Raw genomic sequence first — 19,723 nt, 5'->3', positions numbered from 1 at the left:
TGGGCTGTAATTGTCTCACACTTGCCAGAGACACACACGTGTTCAATAAACCCGTGATCTGGGGATATGGCGCCCAGTGCTGAGTATCCAGTGTTTTGTGGGTACACTTCCCTTGGGCTGCTTGCTGCTTTCTGTAACACTTGCTCTTTGCCAGGATCAAGCTTTTCCAAGGTCCCCATGTGTTTCTGGAAAAGACTAAGACTCTGCTAATTTTTTTTTTTTTTTTTTTTTTTTTTTTTTCAAAACAAGCTGCTCAGGCAGTATTTTCATACCTTTGCTGTGGGAGACACTAACATGTTGACATGGATTGTTGTATTTTTTGGTTCTATACTGCATCCTTTGTGCCCTGAGATTCTTCCAGTTCTTTCTGCTCTCAGCCAAATCTTAGCTCATCTCTGTTAGCACACAGTAACAGGTGTTTTTCTTGTTCTGCAGCTGAGATTGCCTCAACCATTCCGGGCTGATCTTTACTTGGCAGCTCTGTGAGGGCTTTATATTTCCGCTTTTGGTATATGACATTAACGCAATCACTGGTGACTCTGGATGTTTGCTGTAGAGAAAATGTGGTTAAGCTTGAGACCTTAGTTTAGAAACAATCTCAGCTCCCACGACTGAGAAATACAGTGGTAAAAAATAAGGTTATATAATTAGTATTTCTCTCATATTAGGGAATGTATGATAGATAGCATAGTATGATGCTGTTCTTTCATTCCTCTTCATCAGGCACACAATTAATTTCAGTCTTTCTACTTTCTGTGGAACAAACTTGTGAAGGCAACTATTACCACTATTTCTTATATGAGTGAAGAAGCTGTTGAAACACTGTGGTTTCCTATGAAGTCATTTCTATTAAAAGCAGTCACTCTGTGAAATGTCTAAAACATCCAGCTATCCCACCCTGATTGATTCAAGATAAAGTATATTCTTGCTTCGCGAAAAAAACCTGATTCCGTTCTCATACTCAGGCAATTTCACATGTAGGTTTCCAAGCAAGCAACTCTTTCTGTGGTTTTAAATCTGCCAGGGTATCTACCTTCATGCCATTGTTCATGTCTGCTCAAGAGAGTTTTTTCTCAATTAATAGCTTCTAGCTATATTCCAGGAACCCTGTCAGGAGTTAGAATAACTGTATTAATGGTGTCAGATGGAAGTGATATCATCAAAGTTTCATTTGGAAGCCAGGACTTTTGGTAAACACTGCTTGTATTCATTTGGAAGGAAGAAGCTGATGTATCACTTATTTTTACAAGTCTTTTGTTTGCAGCTCTTCCTAGGGTTGGTCCAAAAAGCAACCTGATTCAGCTCCTTGTCAGACCTGAACACTACAGGCCATTTGTGTAACCCCCAAAAAATTAGAGAGCTCCTTGTTTAGGAGACAAGAATGATGTGGTCCCTCACTAAATGCACAGCCCATCCTTACAAAACATTACTAAAGTAAAATCCATGTTGTGGTAGCGCCTATTGGCATCAACCAGACTTACCCATCAGGCTGGGTATTTTCCTTACTCTGAGAAATTATAATTGCTGCCTTATAAACCCTAATCTCAACACAAATGCACAGAAGATAACTTAGATAAAAAAGACAATTTGTGCATGTATGTTGGAGGCACAGATTAACCAACACAGGTGTTCCTTGTTGGTTAGCAGCAGTGACTGTATGTGAAAATCTAAAACACCAGTACTGGAGGAGCTGAAGTCATGGGAGGAGGCACCCCGTGTAATTTGTCTAAAAGCTTTGCTGCAGAGGAAAATTGAGGCAGGGCATAAGGAGGAGGTTAGGGAAACATTGGGAACATTGGTAATCACTGTGGACCCAGATGACATGGCAAGCATGTAGCAGGGAAAGCAGCGTCTGCATTGCAGCTGAGTCATTTTATACCTCTGCTGCTTGAGTAGGGGGGCTGCTGCTCTGCATGGTCCACAATTGCATAGCTGCTTGAGTCGCCTGCAATTGTGGACTGCACAAAAGCAGGGTACAAAGCTGTAAGGGCCTGGGCTCGGATGCTCATTCATTTAGGATTAACGTTCTGCCCTAAAGGTCCTGCTCTCTCTGTCCTGTCTTGCTGTGCATTTCCCTGGAAGCACTGACCATGACTAGGAACCAGAAAAGTTTTTTCAATTTTAGTTCACCTTGGAAAATATAAAGCATCTGCACTAGCAAGAGAGGTCTGTCTCCACTGTGGCACAGCTAACTAACTGCCAACCTTGCAGATGGTGATGGGGAGCACTCCATGCTGCCTGGGCTTCAGCGCTCCTGCCCAAGAAGCCTGTTCCCAGGGGTGGCCAATGCTGTGGACGCCCATCCTCTATTTGAGGCACAGTCAGGCATTGCTGGGGGACAGGAGAGTGCATAAGATAAGAGTAATTGGCAAAGTGCACTTTAATGTACTTTAAAAAAAAAAAAAAAAAGAGAAAGAAAAAAAAAGAAAAAAAATTTTCTCTGCCTCAGATCCCATCTTCAGTGGTGTGCTTCCTGCAGATTCCTATGCCAGTTGGTATTCAGGCTATGAGTTCTTTCTGTGGCATTTTCATGCCATGTCCTCAGTGGGATGAAAATTATTAGATATTTTCCAATAATTCAGTCATCCTCCACAGGCAGAAGAGAGGTTTAGTGTACGAAACACGGAGCCAGCTTTGGGCAGACCTTTGAGTTCAACTAGCACATTCTATTGTACATCTTCCCCATACAAGAACTATAGGATGAGTGGGATTGGAGGGAGGGAGGGATAGCAGGTGACAGTCTTTAAAAGGGGTTAGGCTAAGAAGGGGCTTAGTAGGGCAGGTAAGCCGTTCAAGCCTGCCTACACAAAGATGCATCTTTCTAGCAAAATTGCCTACAAAGCTCTGTGGAGGAGATACTGTTGTTCTTGGATTTATTACATGCCAAGCTTCCTCCTTTGGTATGTGAAGTTTTGCCTGTGGCGACAATATTTCCTGAAATTTCAAAAGGAGTATAATTAAAACAAAAGGAAACCTACATTGTATGTTTACAGCATTTTGGCCATAAAAAATAATTGTAGATTTTGGTCAGAGTAGGTGCTTTAAAAGTAAATATGGAACTGTTGAATTCTCCACAAAAAGCGAGGTTTTGCATCCCTCCTTCATAAAATTGCAGGATGTTTGCAGAGATACGTACATGTACACATTTATCTGTACTGATTTACTTCAGTGCACTCAACTAGCTGTTAAACTTTGATTAAAAAGTGTGCAGACAAGATTTTCAGTATCTTCTAAGACTATATTAGAATGGCTTACTGACAAACAGTGGTTTTGCTGCAGAAAACCTTCAGCCCTGCAGTACTTCTGTCTTTTGCAAAGACACCTGGTGCTGTGGTTGTCACAGTGTCACTAGTAGTGTGGCAGCTTTCCAGAACCCCTGTGCCTGCAGAGCAATGCCCAGGAGCCTGATGCACCACATCCTGCCTTTTCATCGTGTGATGCTGAGCTTCCTCTGTCTCTGCAGGTCCCTTGCAATCATGGTGAAGTCTAGAAGAGTGCAGGTTCTCCTGATTCTGGTAGTTCTGTCCTTCCTTCTGATCCACTTCCTACCCTGCAGCAACAATGCACCACATGAAAGAAAAAACCTTCTTCTGTCCACATCCTCATTCTTTCCTCCTGGCGGTCAGGATCCTCCTCACTGGACAAATCTTCAGCCAGCATCCCAGCGTCTTCTACCTGATGGAACCTGCATGGCATGTTTGGGTTAAGATGTACCGAACAGTGCCAAAGTCTACACATGGCAGTGCGGGGACTTAGTCAGGTCGGTCTTTCTGTGTGACATGTCTGTGTTTGATGCTTACATGTCTAGCCAGAAGAAGAAGTCTGATTTATTTCAGTGGGAGACAAGCCGAGCCTTGTGCTCCCCACCTGCATGTGACTATTCAGTCGCAGTGACATAATCACTGCAGGCAACTGCAAAACAATCTGTGGCAAGTATCCATTCAGCAAGGTGGAGGAAGCTTGTAAAACCTATAGTCATGTTGCCATCAAGGAAGTTCGGTTCTTTGACCTGAAAGTTCTCTATCCCCTTCTCAATGATCCATCCCTGAACCTCAAAATCATTCACTTGGTACGTGATCCTCGGGCTGTGTTCAGGTCCCGAGAGAATACAGTGGCAGACCTGAACGTGACAGTAATATTGTTGTGGGGTCTCAGAAGACAAAGGGAGAAATGGGGCCCTACAACACAATGCAAGTAATCTGCAAAAGCCATGTTGAGATATACAAGGCAGGAAGTCAGGCCGCTCCAAGCTTCCTGAAAGACCGGTATCTTCTGGTTCGCTATGAAGACATTGTCAGAGACCCACTAGCAAAGGCTGCTCAGATGTACAGGTTTTGCAAGAACTCCATTTCACACCAGAGCTTCAGAAGTGGGTCCACAACATCACCCATGGAAGGGTCGTGGAGCACAGGCCTTTGATATTGGGTCGAGAGATGCACTGAGAGTATCCCAAGCCTGGAGAAAGACACTTCCCTTCCAGAAAATAGAAAAAGTGCAAAATGTGTGCAAAGATGCATGGATTTGCTGGGCTACCGGCTTGTTCAGTCGGAAGAAGAGCAGAGCAGAAAAATATGTCTTTGGATCTTTTGTTTTGCCCAGAACTCCTTGAGTATCAAATTTTGAATGGCAGAAAAGCTGACCTCTACAAGTACTCTGAGAAGGCTGCAGAGGGCTGAATTGCAGAACAAGAGTGTTCACTAGAACAAAAAAGGACAGAGGTGCAGGCATAGAAGTATAGGAGGGTGTGCATGGATGTGCATGGATGCAAGGACAAGTGTACAAGAACCCTGACTACATTCAGGAGAGCTCTCAGCAACACAGGGTAATTCTCCAAGACCCCTGGAGATTCAGCCACAAGAGGCTAAAGTAATGCAAGTTTGTTCTCCTTAATTATGGTTAGGTTGGAACACACAGAATGCCAAAGGAGTAGGACAAGATAGCAGAAGCTCAAACTCCCCCACAGACCACTGCTGAAGACTAGGGAAACCACATGTAGCAACTGCACTGCAGAGGAAGAGGAAATATAAAAGGAAGCTGAATAAAGAAAACATTACTTGACATGCTGCCACACAGGATATGTAGTGCCAGAAAAGATGCAAGAATGACCAGGACATTTGGTTTTCTGGAAAGATGTCGGGTTTTGGGTGTGGTTTTTTGTCGTTGTGGGTTGGTGGGTTGTGGTTGGTTTTTTGTTGTTTTTTTTTTTTGCGGTGTGTGGTGTGGTTTGTCTGTTGTGTTTGTTTGAATGGTTGAGTTTTTCAAGTCCAGTTTTCCTTTTGCTCCATTCATGTGCTTGAGCATACAGCCTTGGTGTAAAGGTGGGAAAATGTTTGTGTTCACTTACTGTATGATGGGGAGAATGGAATAAACCAGCTACTGCCGAAAATAAAAACTCCTTGGTCTCATGTGGGAAACCATTTCTGGGATTATGTGAATCCATTCATTTTTTAGCTGAAATAATTGTCTTCAAGCTTTCGAACTCAAGAATAGTTGTTTTCCTGGAAATTCCCACAGTTCACATGGGTTGACAGAAGGAATTCATGCTAAGGTTGAGATCCTAAGGCAAGGCAAAGACACAGATTCATTGGCATAAATACTGAAATTGAGAAGGTAAGTTAATGGGAGTGGATTGAAGAAACCAAAGATCAGGAGCCTGCTGAAATATTTGGTGAGAGTATTCCCTGTCTTGGAGCACAAAAAAATGTTTAATGGACTATGCCATTCTCCACTGGAGATGCCATTCTCCCACCTCCAATGGGAATATATAATTCAACCCAAACAACAGAATTGTTTTCACCTGGTTTTAAGTGGTTCCAGAAGACAAGGAGAAAAACTTGCTACCAGATTTGGGGAGGAGTGAATGCCTACAGATACCTATTGCTGATAATCCTCTTCCATGTGCAAACTGCAGAGTCCCTTTAACACGTCTTACAGAGCTACCTTAGCAATATGGGTATCTGCATTCCTAGAGCTAAACTCCTAATCCCTGAAAAGGGTGAGATATTGTATTATGGAAATAATATAGTCTTCTTATTAGGTATCTTGTTGAAGGACAAAATCCATGCTGAGCAGGCAGCACTGGCATTGTGGTAGTAAGTTCACTGAAAGCAAGGTATCTACCACTGTGTTTATGCAAATTTAGGGCAGGCAAGATGACATGGAGAAGAAATGGGAGCTGCACTGTGCCGGAGGGGCACAGAGCCACTGTTTTTTCTTTATAGTCCCTTTAAAATAGATCTTAACATATTCAGCTACAAGCCCATTCCTACTGAAATTATAGTAAATAGCTCCTACTTAAAGTGCCAAGAAGCTGGATTCTGAGCAAAAATATTCTTTTCAGAACACTGCTAATTATCTCTCCATTAGCCAATGTCAGCCTGAGTGGCTTAAGTTTATTATGAATACTTCTTCTCAGTGGATGCAATCAATTCTGTTGTATCACGTGTTTATTTACCCAAATAAAAATCTTCACAGTGTTTCTAGTCAGTCAAAAAATGTCGTAAAAGCAACATACAATGCATTCCCTAATGTACGTCTTGAAAATTACTTTCCCTTCTGCTTCCTAAGCTTAATCAGAGAAAAGGCGGATTGTTGATTTCAGTATATCTTTATTACAGCCTTTAGGTAGGTTCCGTCAATTACAGAAATTCTAAGATTTCTTTTTTTTCTGGAAACAGGAAAGTCTGCTGCCAATCTGGTCACATGAAAATTTAAAGTTGTCTTAATGTTGCAAAGATAACTTCAAATACTTTTTGGAGGAGGAAAAGAAAACAAAACCCTGCAAAATCTCAATATGTGCTGCTGAAGGGTAAAATTATGACTATGTCCTTTGGCATAGCAATAAAGATCACAGAAGTCTGTTCAGAAACAAACATTAAGATTACATTGTACAAGTTTAGAAAAGTAAACTGTTTTTTATACTAATGAAATGTAACACGCAGTAGTCTCCAGTCAAAAGGACATTTAAAAGCTGAATGCTGTGGTTATTCCTGTCTGTTGCTCTTCAAACTGGTGCATACAATCAGTTTTTCATTGATAACTCTAGTTTATGAAAGCACAGAAATTAATTGATTTTGATGAATGTGGGCTAACTCTAAAAGGAAGCAAATAGGAAATACCCAAATTCCAAACAGTTTGCAGACACAGAATTTCTGGCTGTAGAACTGTCTTTAACTCAAAGTTTTTTGTATGTGCATTGCCACTTTGCTCACTTTTCCAGGTATACAAATATTGCTGCTCCAGGTAATAACAGAAACTTCTTGAGCTACAAAAAGAACCTTTCTGACCTTTGTGATAGTACAGGAACTTGATTATGAATATGGAAAACCAAAGAGTCTCCAGCATGTTTGAAAGGAATATAACTGTGTTGTAGGTTGAGACAAAGCACAGAAAACAAGGGGTTTTAAACGGGAAAAGACAGAACAGAAGCAGAACCATACAGTATCACCATCATCTCTGGGTCCTCCAGGTTTTAACCCGGTAAAAGAGGACCTAGACCTATGTGCATGCACAAGCAAGTGAATCTGTGGGATAAGCAGCGCCTCTCAGGAATTTGTAACAGATGAAGGAGGGCGACCTTGAGTAAAACTACGGTCTTTGGTCTTAGTTCCTTGCGTCTTAGTATCAATGTGCACCAAGCACACATGGAAAGATTCTCAGCATTAGACAATGTGTTCACATCGCTTCTGCAAGGGGCAAAAATATTGTAGGTGGACTCTTGAAGTTTATACTGCACCTTAGACTAACTGCCCCAATATGACAAACTCACTCTAAGTAAGTGTCACTTAGAATTACAAAAGACAGAGTAATATGATAATTTTATACTGCAGCTATTTAATGTATTCTACTTCTCACTTTGAATTCTGGAGCAGTTTTGTTAAACAAGACCATTGCAACACTATGGTGCTGCTGAGATGCATTCACAGCTCAAGCTACAATGGGAGTTTTCAGCTGCAAGAAGTGACAGGTCTTCTGTTCATGAACCTGGTCATCAGCAAAACCTGGATTTCAAACCAAGAGAGTAACATTTCTAATAATAATAATAATAATTTAAAAAATTTACTTTATTTGCTATGTTGTCTTGCATTCTCTCCTTAAGTGCTTGTCTAGCTTCCACATGAATCTCAAGTAATTGCTGAAAGTCTGAATAGCATGACTATGGCAAATAATTCTCACTTTTTCAGTCCAGTGAAACACTGCATACTGCTGTTTTAGCATTTATTTGGTTACATTCGGTAACTTCTCAAATAATCAGTAGGTATTGCAGTGGCTTCCTGAAACACCACTTTCATGATGTTGTTTTTTATTTTTGGTATGATTTTCACGTGGCTTGACATCAGCCATTTCCCAATTCACCTTAATTTTCTGAGTGCCACAGCAGAACATGCTAAAACCCCAAAATGTTAACCCTTTAGAGATGTAACAAACCAACCAACCAACCAACCCCACAAGACAAAACAATCTTCGCCTTTACCAGCCCATTTCATTTCACAAGAGTGAATTCCAGATTTTTAGGGCTCACTTCAAATAATATTAAAATAAGCAACCAGAGCACAATTTCAGGCTAAAAGTACCAAGTTTTTTAGATTATGACTGTATCCTAGCAATGGTGTTCTCTCTCGAACACAATTTAGGTGATAGATACATAACCTCTGATCATTCTCTCTTAACTTTCATTTCCTACTTCAACTATTACTCATAGCCCTGAAAACTGGTGTACTTTTCCCAACTAGAATATATAGCCTGGTAAAAGCCTTACTTTGTTTGGATTAAAGAGGTGCATCTCTTAGATCTGCAGAGATGCAAAATAAGCCTTTTAATACAAAAAAAAAACTTTAAAGCATTTCTGAAACTTCAGAACATTGATGAAATTTTCCACTGTGTTTCTGAAATTACCATTAAATTCCTGCAACTGTACTAAATCAGTAATGTCGTCTTGTTAACTCTCTCTAAACACAATCCGCTTTGCTACGTTTTCGGCTCCATATCTGGCTATCAACTTATTCCTGACATGTTCATCATCTTTTTGCAATTCTAAATCATCCTCTCTGCTCCATACAGGGCACCCATCCAAGCGCTGCCCTGTCTGCAGAAAGTATGAAGTAGCCTCCACATCACCGCTGTTTTTCAGAAAGGCCTGTGTAACAGTGAACAGGTCCACAGCAAACTTCTCCATGAAGTGCTCCATAGTTTTTACTACCTGTCCCACCACGCTGGAAGACGAACAAGTGCTTTTTGGTCCTTCTTGCCTTTGTAACTGAGTATGAGGGAAGGCAGAGTCCTCTGGCCCAGTTTTCAGATCGGATGCTGTTTCTCCTGGGGACCTTTCCACTCCATCTTGCATAGAAAGTTCTGCAACATCTGAAGAGTCACTTTCTGACTAACAGTAAGAGAAATGGAATCATCAATTAGACACGGTATTTGCTGGCAAATCTTTTACCACTGCAACCAATCCCCTTTTAGTCTGACTCTACAGTATATTAAAACCTCAGAAATTACTAGGCATAGTGAAAGTTAATGACTGAAGCAAAGCCATATCTGTTAATGAGTCTGCACATGATCACAGAAATGCATGAACTGTAAGGAAGAATCTGAAAAACTATGCATAAAAGGCAAAAGTAGGTGTGGCTGCAATGGGAGGAACGTTCTTTTGCCTGAGGTGAAAGGATGACTTCCATTTGCCAATACAACTTTTAACGTGACAACCCCCATCACATAAACTTCCTCATGTTAACGTGGATAGGGAATCAAGAAAAAATGCACCAGTGAGGCACCATTTATTGCAAACCCAATAGATGACAGCTCACAGGAACCTACAGTTTAGGCACAGCAGAAGGGATATCGCGATGCAAACTAATTTCATGTGTTAATCACGAGTTTCTATTGTATGATCTGTGGCGCCGGGGAAGCGAGCACTGCTGCTTCCCAGGCTGGCCACGATCGCTCACCTCCGTGCTTTCGAACTCCCGATTAGCTGCCGCGAACAGACCCCTGATCTGCGTGGGATCCTCCGTCTGCGGGGGCTCTGCGGAAACACGCGGGCATAGTCTGCCAGGCCTCAGCGGGGCCCGGACCCACGCTCGTCGCCGCCATCACGGCCCCTCGCAACCCTGCCCCGCCGCTGTGGCCCCCGCTCACCCCAGAGCCGCGGCCGCAGGTACCGCAGGTAGCGGTCACGCATGGCCTGCCAGCTGTGCCGCGTCACGCCGCTCCGCTCCAGCTCTATCCACAACGCACGGCCGCTCACCCGCACCGTGCCCTGGCCGCGCACCGCCCGCAGCAGCGCTGCATCCTCCGCCTCCGTGAAGGCCAGGCGGCCGCGGGCGGCCAGCAGGAACGGCTCCAGAGGCAGCCGCTGGTTGCGCTCCACACACTCCGTCACGTACTCGGTCGAGACGGCCCCGTCGGGAGCCGCCTCGCCGGGCTGCACCAGGAGCACGGCCCCCGGCTCCTGCACCCGGCACAGCCTCCCGCCGCCCGCCAGCACTAGGGGCGCCAGGCGCATCTTGGCCAGACCGGGCCGCAGGTAGAACCGCATAGGACGCCCGTCATCCCACAGGAACAGCGACCGGGACCGCGCTGCCCCGGCCTGGCCGCCCGCCATGGCCGCCCCAGCTCCGCCCTCTGCCATCGCCGCGTGCGCAGGCGGAAGGGCGTTGGCGGCAGCCGGGAGATGGCGGCGGCGGCGCGAGAGTGCAACGCGGCGGAGATTGAGTCGCACATCAGCAAAAAGTGAGGGTGGGCGGGTGATCAGGTGGGGCCGGGCCGGGGAGGTGAAGGTGAAGTGTGTCCAGCTGACCCGGTGCGTGTCTCCGTCAAGGCGCCCGTCGGAGCGCCATGCTGAGCCCCGGCGCTGCGCTGCTCCGCGGCTGGGTCTGGAGGGCCGCGCCCGCGCTCCGATGGCAGCAGGCGCTTCATGACCAAAGCAGGTCGGTGCTTTGCGTCTGGCTTGGCCCACTTCTTTCCTTACGGAGTCGTGGAAGGCGGGGTCAAGAGCGCGGCAAGAGCCTGAGGGTCATCGGGGATTAGGCAGGACCGCGATGGTGGCTTCGGCGACCCTACGTTACTTCGGGGGAAGTTTATCTTCTTTCACTTACACGCTGCGTAGGGCTGATAGACTCTAACGGATAAAATGGAGTGTGTCAAGTCCTTGAGCGCGTAGGCACGCGTCCTCAAGGTCTGTCCAAACTATGTTAATTTCGCTTTCGCTTTCTCTGAGTGCTTGTATTTTAGGGGATAAACTGAAGGAATTCAAAGTAGAAAATCACTGAGCGTATTTAAGAATTATTTTGACTATTGGGAAAAGTAAGAGAAGTGACAGGGTTATTTGTACAGTTAGAGTTTGGCAGAATCTTGTCGATCGTTTCCCTATAGAAGTATTAGAGTACTTGATCCATCCGGTTTCTTTTTTGCAGTGAACTGAAGAGACGTTTAAAGGCTGAGAGAAAAACAGCTGAAAAAGAAGCAAAGCAGAAAGAGCAGAGTGAAAAGCATTCAAATAAGCCTTCCTTGACTTCTGAGGATAATGTTGGTACTGATGAGGAGAGCTTGGATCCAAATGTGAGCATCTGGCACCATGCATATTGCTCTGGAAATAAATCTTACTGGCTTGCATTTGATTTTTTTATTCATGGGTAATTAAACAGCTAAAAGGGGAGAGATGTTTATTCCTACATTAGGGCAGCTGCATTTTAATTCATAGCCTGTAACGTATTTTCAGATTCTAATAATATAATTTGATTTTGTTTGTTTCTGGTGACAGCAATACTACAAGATCCGTAGCCATGCAGTCCAACAGCTTAAGGGCTCCAATGAAGATCCTTATCCCCACAAGTTCCATGTTGACTTATCTCTCTCAGATTTTATAGACAAGTACAGTCACCTGCAGCCAGGAGATCACCTGACAAACATTACAGTGAGAGTGGCAGGTAAAAGTTTATCTGGGATACAGAAGAATGTAGTCTTAGCTGCTTTTATTGATGGGTTGGTCTTTTTTGAGTTTTGCTAATCTCTTACTCAGTCACAAAGCCTTGTAGTAGTGTTGAACTATTCAGGACATATCCTTCAGACTGAATGGACCTTTACAGCCTCTCTTGCAACTATAGGATCAGGTTGTAACATGGGTGTCATCACCCAAAGTTTTTACAGACCTTTTTGCACTCGTTTTCATTTTGAGATTTAATGTTTTTCTTTCACATAATGAATAGATCAGAGCCGATGATTCTAGGTGATAGTACTGTGGCTTTTGCCCCCTTATCCTTTCTGCTAGGAACTCTTCCTGATGTCTAGCATACTTTGATATTTAGGTCGAATCCATGCAAAACGTGCTGCTGGAGGGAAACTGATTTTCTATGATCTTCGTGGTGAAGGAGTCAAGTTGCAGGTCATGGCAAATTCCAGGTAAGTAGAGTTATTCCCAGTAGCATTCGAAACTGCACTGCATTCTGGGGTCTAGATATCTGTATGTGAGTATTTTATTTGATCTATGGTTTGGCTTAGGCAGCCAAGTAATGTTTGCTTCTTTTCCTTTGTGGTTGACTTCCTTTTAAAATAAATTTTTTATATATATATATATATATATATATATATATATATATATATATATATATATATATATATAATGGATTTTGTCTTGTAAGACACTTGAGGACAGTTTGGAATATTAAACAATGGAATTTTTAACAAATGTGCTTGGAATTTTAAATAAATGTGCTTACACTTGTTTTGCAATTACAGCCTCTACAAATCTGAGGAAGAATATTTCCGTGTTAACAGCAAGCTGCGTCGTGGGGACATTATTGGTGTAGAGGGGAATCCTGGGAAAACAAAGAAAGGGGAACTGAGTATTATTCCTTGTGAAATCACTCTCTTGTCTCCATGCTTGCACATGTTGCCTCATCTTCATTTTGGCCTCAAAGATAAGGTATTTGTTATATCTGTCAGTCTTGGAGCCAGTTTGACAGATCATAAAATGGTTTGGGTTGGAAGGGACCTTCAAGACGATTTAGTTCCAACACCCCTGCCATGGGCAAGAATGCCACAGATAGATCTGAATGGATGATGTTTGTTACCTGCTGATATTATCAGTCAACAAAGGAATATCGGTTTTGTTTTTCCTTTGGCATGACATTTTATCTCGTTTGTTCTAAAAATACATGTTCTTTTCAGGAAACAAGATACCGTCAAAGATACTTGGATTTAATTCTTAATGATTATGTGAGGCAGAAATTTATAACCCGTGCAAAGATCATCACTTACCTTCGTAGCTTTCTAGATGAGTTGGGCTTTCTTGAGGTAAGGCATCAGTGTTTGCTTCAGTCTTCGTACTGGATGTATTTACAGCTTATTAACTTCAAGGATGTTTTATATTCAGGCCCATAATACAAAGTACTTATGGAACGGACAATAATTGCCTCAGCATGGTGTATGTTATCACCTTAATGAAATGGGAGCAATTCGTTTCCTCTCTTTGTAAAGTTAAGATTATTCATCAGTTGGTAAGGTTATGGCTTGGGAACCTTTTATCAAGGTAGTACTCCAAACTATTGCTGTCCTTCCCACATTTCAGTAAATTAGGGTGAAAACAACATCTTTGAAATGCTGTTTGGCCTCTGGAGAGAAAAGCCAGTTCTACGTCCTGTGGGCAGAATTGGATTGTGTTGACCTAGGTGCAGGAAACTGCACTTGGCCGTGTTGAATTTAATTTTATGCAGTGTAGAGAGAGGACTTTGTGGTAATGCCACAGCACTGTTCCCAGTTTTGATAACATGAACTCAGTAGGTTCACATTTGTTGTAAACATGAATGACTCTTCAGAGCAACAGATGGATTAAATAATTTGTTATTATTGACTGCGTGAAAAAAGTGCATTTTTGTTCAGTGCACTTTAGTTCAGAATTGTTTTCATATACTGAATTGCTGAACAAGAAGTGAAATACAGATTTTTTTTTCATCAGAACTAGCTGGTTTTGTTTGTTTGTTTGATATATGCACTTCTGGTTTGGAAACAGATTTCACAAGAACAGTGTGGGTTTTGTTTTTGTTTTTTTTTGTTCTAGGTTGAAACTCCTATGATGAATGTAATTCCAGGTGGTGCTGTGGCAAAACCATTTATCACATACCACAATGAACTGGATATGAATTTATATATGAGAATTGCTCCAGAACTTTACCATAAGGTAAAATGCAAGCCTCTATGGTTAGGCCTATGTTCTTCAAACTGTATTGAAAAAAGCAAATGTAGGTAAAATTAGGATTAATTTTGAAGAAAGGTGGACTGGTCTCATGAATGAGATTTGTAAGGTTGTGCTGCAGTTGCATGTGTTTTGGCTCTCTTAGGTTCTTTTGAGAAAGTGTATTTACTAGAATTTCATTTTGTTTAGATGTTGGTGGTTGGTGGTCTGGACAGAGTATATGAAATTGGGCGTCAGTTCCGGAATGAAGGAATTGATTTGACACACAACCCTGAGTTCACAACTTGTGAATTTTATATGGCTTATGCAGACTACCATGACTTAATGGAAATTACAGAGAAGTTGCTTTCAGGTGAAGTATGCGATACTATTAAAAAATGAGTAAGAATCTCTGGGAGAATTGATTATTATGTAGCATACTTTTATAAACCTCATATTCCTTTTGCAGGGATGGTGAAGCATATTACTGGGAGTTACAAGATCACTTGCCATCCAGATGGTCAAGATGGACAGGCCTATGAGATAGACTTTACTCCTCCCTTCCGGCGAATTAGCATGGTGTATGATCTGGAAAAGGTCCTAGGAGTGAAGTTTCCATCAACTGAGTGTTTTGAAACTGAAGGTTAGATGCTGAGTATGAATGTCCTATAATTCTTCCTTAACAGAAAGTGGGCAAAAGGTTACAAGTTCTCTGGCTGCAGTCTGCCACCTGCTTTTTTTGAAGTAGTACTCACACATAGGATTCTCTTTCTCTGGTTTTGTGGGTTTACCTGAGTCCAGAAAGAAGCCTTCATTACTTGCCAACTTTGGCAGGATCTGACTCTTTTGCCATTTTCTTTGTTGAGTACACATGAAAGGATATACTCAAAGGAGGCTTGATGTTGGAAGTTCTTGATCTGTTGAAGATTTCCTGCTTGTTGCTTCATATTCATTCTCCCTTGTGCAGTTGAGTTTCCAAGCCTGTGATTATTTGGGCCTTTCTTAAAAATGTAATTACGTGCTATTTTATTCCTGAAATTGAGAGACATAAAGAAACAAGTTCATAATAATTTATAGTGACTGTTTTTCCCCCCAGTTCCCTCCTCTCTCCCTCAAAGCCCCCAAATAATACTGTCCAGCAGTTAGGTGGTGTGTGCTTAACTGTCGTCAAATTTCTTAAGTATAAAATAACTACTATTTTACTGTAAACAAATAAAACCAAACACTATTTCTGTAGATTTACGTTAAAGTTCATGTTTTCCATGATGTCTACTACTGAGATCTTACAAGTCACTAAGAAGTGTTGAAGGATCTAGTAAGAGCAAAAAATGGTTGTTGGGATGGCTGTTCTAATTTTCTGCAATTTCAGAAACACGCAGGTTCTTTGATAATCTTTGTGTGGAGAGAAATGTTGAATGTCCACCTCCCAGGACAACAGCCAGGCTTCTTGACAAAGTAAGTAAAGGCACTGTTTTTATAATTCTAATGTCTTTGAGGATCTCCCTGTATCAACAGAAGTCTCTTAGAACAAAAGGTTTAGCTGCACCAGAAAAAACATGCTGCAATGCAATGGAGATATTGTTGTAGTACAGTGAGAAAACTTGGCTGTGTCAAGATCTTCTTTCATGTCTACGCCAAAATGTAGTTTGCTTACCAGTTTACTTATGTCTGCTTAACTTGAGCACTAGGGGTTTTTAGTTGGATAAAAAAAACTCTCAGGCTGGTCTCTTGTGGTTAAAATAGATTTGATTTATGTTAGGTCAGTTTTGTCTGTGAGATATGTGTATCTGTATGTAGCTGACCAAAAGGATAGGAGTACCATACAGTTCTGTTGGTTGTATTCCTTTGTACCCAAGTATTGTCTGATGGCTGTTCTTTTGATGCTTTTCCTATTATCCCTTACTGTAATGTGCAAACTGAATTATTATACTGTTTTTGCTGTGTCGTTTTTCCTTACCTGACTAGGACGTACTCTCTGTTGATGAAGACATCATCATAACCAGAAATACTAGGAAACTCTTCATATTTTTGGTACCTTCTTCAGTAGGGAAAGAGAGGAAATTAGGGTGCTTGGTGAAGGCAGTCCTGGGAAATTGCATAATTGTACACTGCGTAATTGTTTCACTTTTGTTTTTCCAGTTAGTTGGTGAATTCCTGGAAGTCACCTGTATCAACCCTACATTCATCTGTGATCACCCACAGGTCATGAGTCCACTTGCTAAATGGTAAGAGTATGACACATGGTCAGTCTGTAACTCAAATTCAAATCTACTTCATTAAAAAAAAAAAAAAAAAAAAAAAAACCAAACCCCCCCCCCCCCCCCCAAAAAAATTTTTTTTCAAAAAACCACCAGCGTTGCTTATGTGAAAACAGAGATTTTGATGTTGTTGTGTAATAGTTTGGGAATTCTAACACAAACTAAAATAGACATTGGTTCCTGAGCTGTGAAATCCATCATCCAGGGAAGAGGTGTATTGATGCTTAGTACTTTGAAATTTTGACAGCTGTTAGTGCTAAGTGTGAGCGATGCCCTGTTACCCTGGTTTTTCTGAGTTTTTTATTAGCCTTTTGATTTTCATAAATGGAGTCAGATCTTTTAGTTACTGTAGAATATTAGAGCAGTTTTTCTACCTTTCCCACAGAAGTAATATAAACAAATCCTTTGTTTTTCATTCTTTGTCCTTTGTTTGCATATTTCTAACCTGAAAACAATTGTAACTGACAATTCGTCTGGCCACTGAGGCTGAGGGGTGGAAACCCCAAAAAGCCAATCTTCTGCTAGACCCACAAATGTATAAAAGTAAAAGAATAAACAAAGGGGTCTTTCTCTCCTCTCTTTCAGCTGGGAGCTGGATCAGAGGAACCTCTGCGAAAATCTCTTGTCTGCGTGTGATTGCTTTGTGTGTCTCGGTGACAATGCCCCTAAGTAATGTATGTGATGTTTGCTTCTGTAAGTATGATTATTTTAAGGTGTGTTGTTTTGTCTACTTCACATAGGCATCGCTCTCTTCCGGGACTAACAGAACGCTTTGAACTCTTTGTAATGAAGAAGGAAGTGTGTAATGCATACACAGAACTTAATGATCCTTTCCGACAGCGTCAACTTTTTGAGGATCAGGCCAAGGTATGGTGTCTTGCTGATAGTGAATGTAATACAGGCATGTAAGCAAAGAGTATTTCCTATGTCTGTCCTAAATCTGTCATTAGTACCTACTGCTGAAAAGAGTTGTTGCTACTTTGAGTGAGTGCTTCTCGCTCAAGTGGAAGCCTGTCATGAAAATTCAATTCCATTTATAGGAACCTTGCTCTTTAAGGTAAACAAAGTCAAACACTGCTGTTGATTAAGTTTTTTAGTGCAACTTTGTTTTGAAATATCTTCCCTTTGATTCCACCCAAAGTACTAATCTGGAAAAACACAATTGTGTAAAAGTTTTCTGTGTGTTTTGCAGGTTGAAAGGGTTTTTTTGTTTTTTTTTTTTCCCCAGTTAGGTATTTATGTAGTCATACAACATTATACTTCTAGGTTCTTAACAAATTTTCATGTCCAGTAAGAGTTTGAATGCTGTGTAAGAAATACTTTAATTTCCTGAACAGTGTACTAATATTTTAGGTTGACTCACAGGATAGAAGTGCACATTGGGAACTGTTAGGCTTGCAGATTTATAATACTAGATTTCTCTATGTAAGCCTGCAAAAAGGAGTGACTGAAACTCATTTTGTTACTAATGTGGTATACATATCCTTGAATGCATGCTTGGCCACACATGACTGAGGTCAAATGATCTGGTCGGCAGAAACAGAGTTCCTGGTCTTCATATTCTTTATAATGACTTCACAGTGCCTGAGAGGTTTTAAACAATTGTCAAAACCAGGAAAATAGATTTACGTTAACTAACTTACTTCATAGTAAATTTCAAAATGTTCAGTCAGAATGCATAACATTACAGATATCTTTAATTTTTGGTCTGTTGTATGTATGCTTGTTGCAGTTCTCTCATGATTATAGCCAGACTTTGAAGACGTGATTATATGTATTATGAAAATTAGCCTCAAAATTTAATGTTAAGGTGGAGACTGAGATGAAGGATGACAGTTTGGATTTCAGAATTTCAGGGAGAAAAATTTGCCATGACAGTCTTTGCAAAGTCATCCCTTGAACCTGTGAGCAAAATGTTTGCTGTTGTTTGACACTTATTTTTGGCTTTTTTAAAATTTGAGATGGTTGGCTAATCTGTGTTTTTATTATTACAACTTTAGTCCACTTGGAGGCTGTCAGGGTCAGGTGCATTAGTTACTATCTCAGTGTAAGGCTTTTTAGTCTTTCTACTTGAGAGGAAAAATCAGCCCCTATTTGTGAAGCAGCTACTGATGATTCAACCAGTTATGCTTCTTCGTTGTTTCTGCAAACGTTGACAGGGGAGTTGCTACCAATGAAGAACTTCATAAGCCTTTAAAAGCATTTCATTCTACTGTTGTCTGCTGCCATATGGCTCTGAAAGATGGCTTTTACTGAAATAAAGAGCCTGGGCCTTGCCGAGATAGGATGGAAACTTAGAGGTCAGAAAGGGAATCGAGTCTAGAGCTACTTTGGCAGCACTGTGCAAAGGACCTCCAGAGTTCTCTGTGTGCTGAGGTTTCTTCCTCCGCTCTTCATTTGCAGAGCTCTACTGGGGTTTGGTTTCATGAGTTACATGGTTGCTACAAACTGCAGTATTCCTCCTTTTTGGTAGTGGTTAGCAGGAGTGGCACTGTCTATCTCTGTACAACTCACATTTTAGTAATAATTTTCTCATTTAGGCAAAAGCTGCAGGTGATGATGAAGCCATGTTTATTGATGAAAACTTCTGCACCGCACTGGAGTATGGTCTTCCTCCTACAGCTGGCTGGGGCATGGGAATTGATCGCTTGACCATGTTCCTTACAGATTCCAGTAACATCAAGGTAAGCATAAGCAGTGGCAGTGACTTCCTGTTGCTGGTTTTGTCAGGGAACAGGGAATAGGATTAGGTAAAGCTGGCCATCTCTTCAACCCATCTCTTCAACGAAACCAGTGCGTGACAATGCAGCTGTTTAAGATTTTTTAAGACACAGAATCCCACCTGGGAAAAGCTCATTGGTGCACTTGCTCAGCTCTGAGGCTCGTGGCTGAGCAGCGGAGCCAGGGCTAGGGCAGCTCTCGCGAGACCTGCGCACGCGATGTGGTGTTGCCGGTCGACGCGGCTGCTGATGCTATCGCTGTTCGCAGGAGGTGCTGCTCTTCCCCGCCATGAAACCGGAAGACAGCAAGAAGGAGGCGCAGCCCGCCGAGGGTACTTCTGTGTGAGGCTCCAGACCGCCGCGGGCACCTGCGCGTGAAGCCCGAGCGCGGCGAGGGTACCTCCGCTTGGGCTTCGGAAGCGGCGCGTAATTTTCAATAAAGGCAGCTTTCTCTGTGCCCGTGTCTGAGTCTTTGTGCGCTTGCGCAGGAGCTGCCGCGCGTGACAAGTAGCTGCGCGTGCGCGGGCAGCGTGTCGGTCTGCGCGCGGCGCGCTCCGGGCGGTTCGGTTTCCGCC

The 19,723-nt window shown here is 42.2% G+C and overlaps 3 protein-coding genes across 4 annotated transcripts; 2 read left to right on the top strand and 1 right to left on the bottom strand.

The window, feature by feature from the left end:
* Positions 1-3,470: 3,470 nt before the first annotated feature.
* Positions 3,471-5,131, top strand: LOC120757579 (carbohydrate sulfotransferase 4). The gene is given in 10 exon segments (XM_040075012.2): positions 3,471-3,575; positions 3,578-3,632; positions 3,635-3,712; positions 3,715-3,876; positions 3,879-4,121; positions 4,124-4,338; positions 4,341-4,392; positions 4,395-4,511; positions 4,514-4,557; positions 4,560-5,131. Coding segments are annotated over 10 exon segments (1,182 nt in total). The 5' UTR covers positions 3,471-3,476; the 3' UTR covers positions 4,677-5,131.
* A 2,567-nt stretch (positions 5,132-7,698) lies between these two features.
* Positions 7,699-10,648, bottom strand: TERF2IP (TERF2 interacting protein). Its single transcript, XM_040075010.2, has 3 exons — positions 10,138-10,648; positions 9,948-10,024; positions 7,699-9,379 (listed from the first exon to the last, which is right to left on the bottom strand). Exons 1-3 carry the CDS (start codon positions 10,628-10,630, stop codon positions 8,939-8,941), a joined length of 1,011 nt encoding a protein of 336 aa, XP_039930944.1. The 5' UTR covers positions 10,631-10,648; the 3' UTR covers positions 7,699-8,938.
* On the top strand, positions 10,627-19,605 carry KARS1 (lysyl-tRNA synthetase 1). Of its 2 annotated transcripts, none has more exons than XM_040075007.2 (14): positions 10,627-10,731; positions 11,415-11,559; positions 11,762-11,927; positions 12,306-12,399; positions 12,736-12,922; positions 13,168-13,293; positions 14,057-14,176; positions 14,381-14,543; positions 14,640-14,813; positions 15,540-15,625; positions 16,310-16,395; positions 17,169-17,295; positions 18,969-19,112; positions 19,417-19,605. In XM_040075007.2, the coding sequence occupies exons 1-14, from the start codon at positions 10,673-10,675 to the stop codon at positions 19,492-19,494; spliced, it is 1,755 nt and encodes a 584-aa protein (XP_039930941.1). In that variant the 5' UTR covers positions 10,627-10,672; the 3' UTR covers positions 19,495-19,605. The 2 variants fall into 2 exon arrangements, with proteins under 2 accessions (XP_039930941.1, XP_039930940.1); XM_040075006.2 differs by lacking the exon at positions 10,627-10,731 and adding an exon at positions 10,761-10,928.
* The last annotated feature ends 118 nt before the right edge of the window (positions 19,606-19,723 follow it).

This window comes from Hirundo rustica, chromosome 11 (assembly GCF_015227805.2).
Source record: "Hirundo rustica isolate bHirRus1 chromosome 11, bHirRus1.pri.v3, whole genome shotgun sequence".
In the NCBI taxonomy this organism is placed as follows: Eukaryota; Metazoa; Chordata; class Aves; order Passeriformes; family Hirundinidae; genus Hirundo; species Hirundo rustica.
This window is presented reverse-complemented; position numbering and strand designations above follow the sequence as displayed.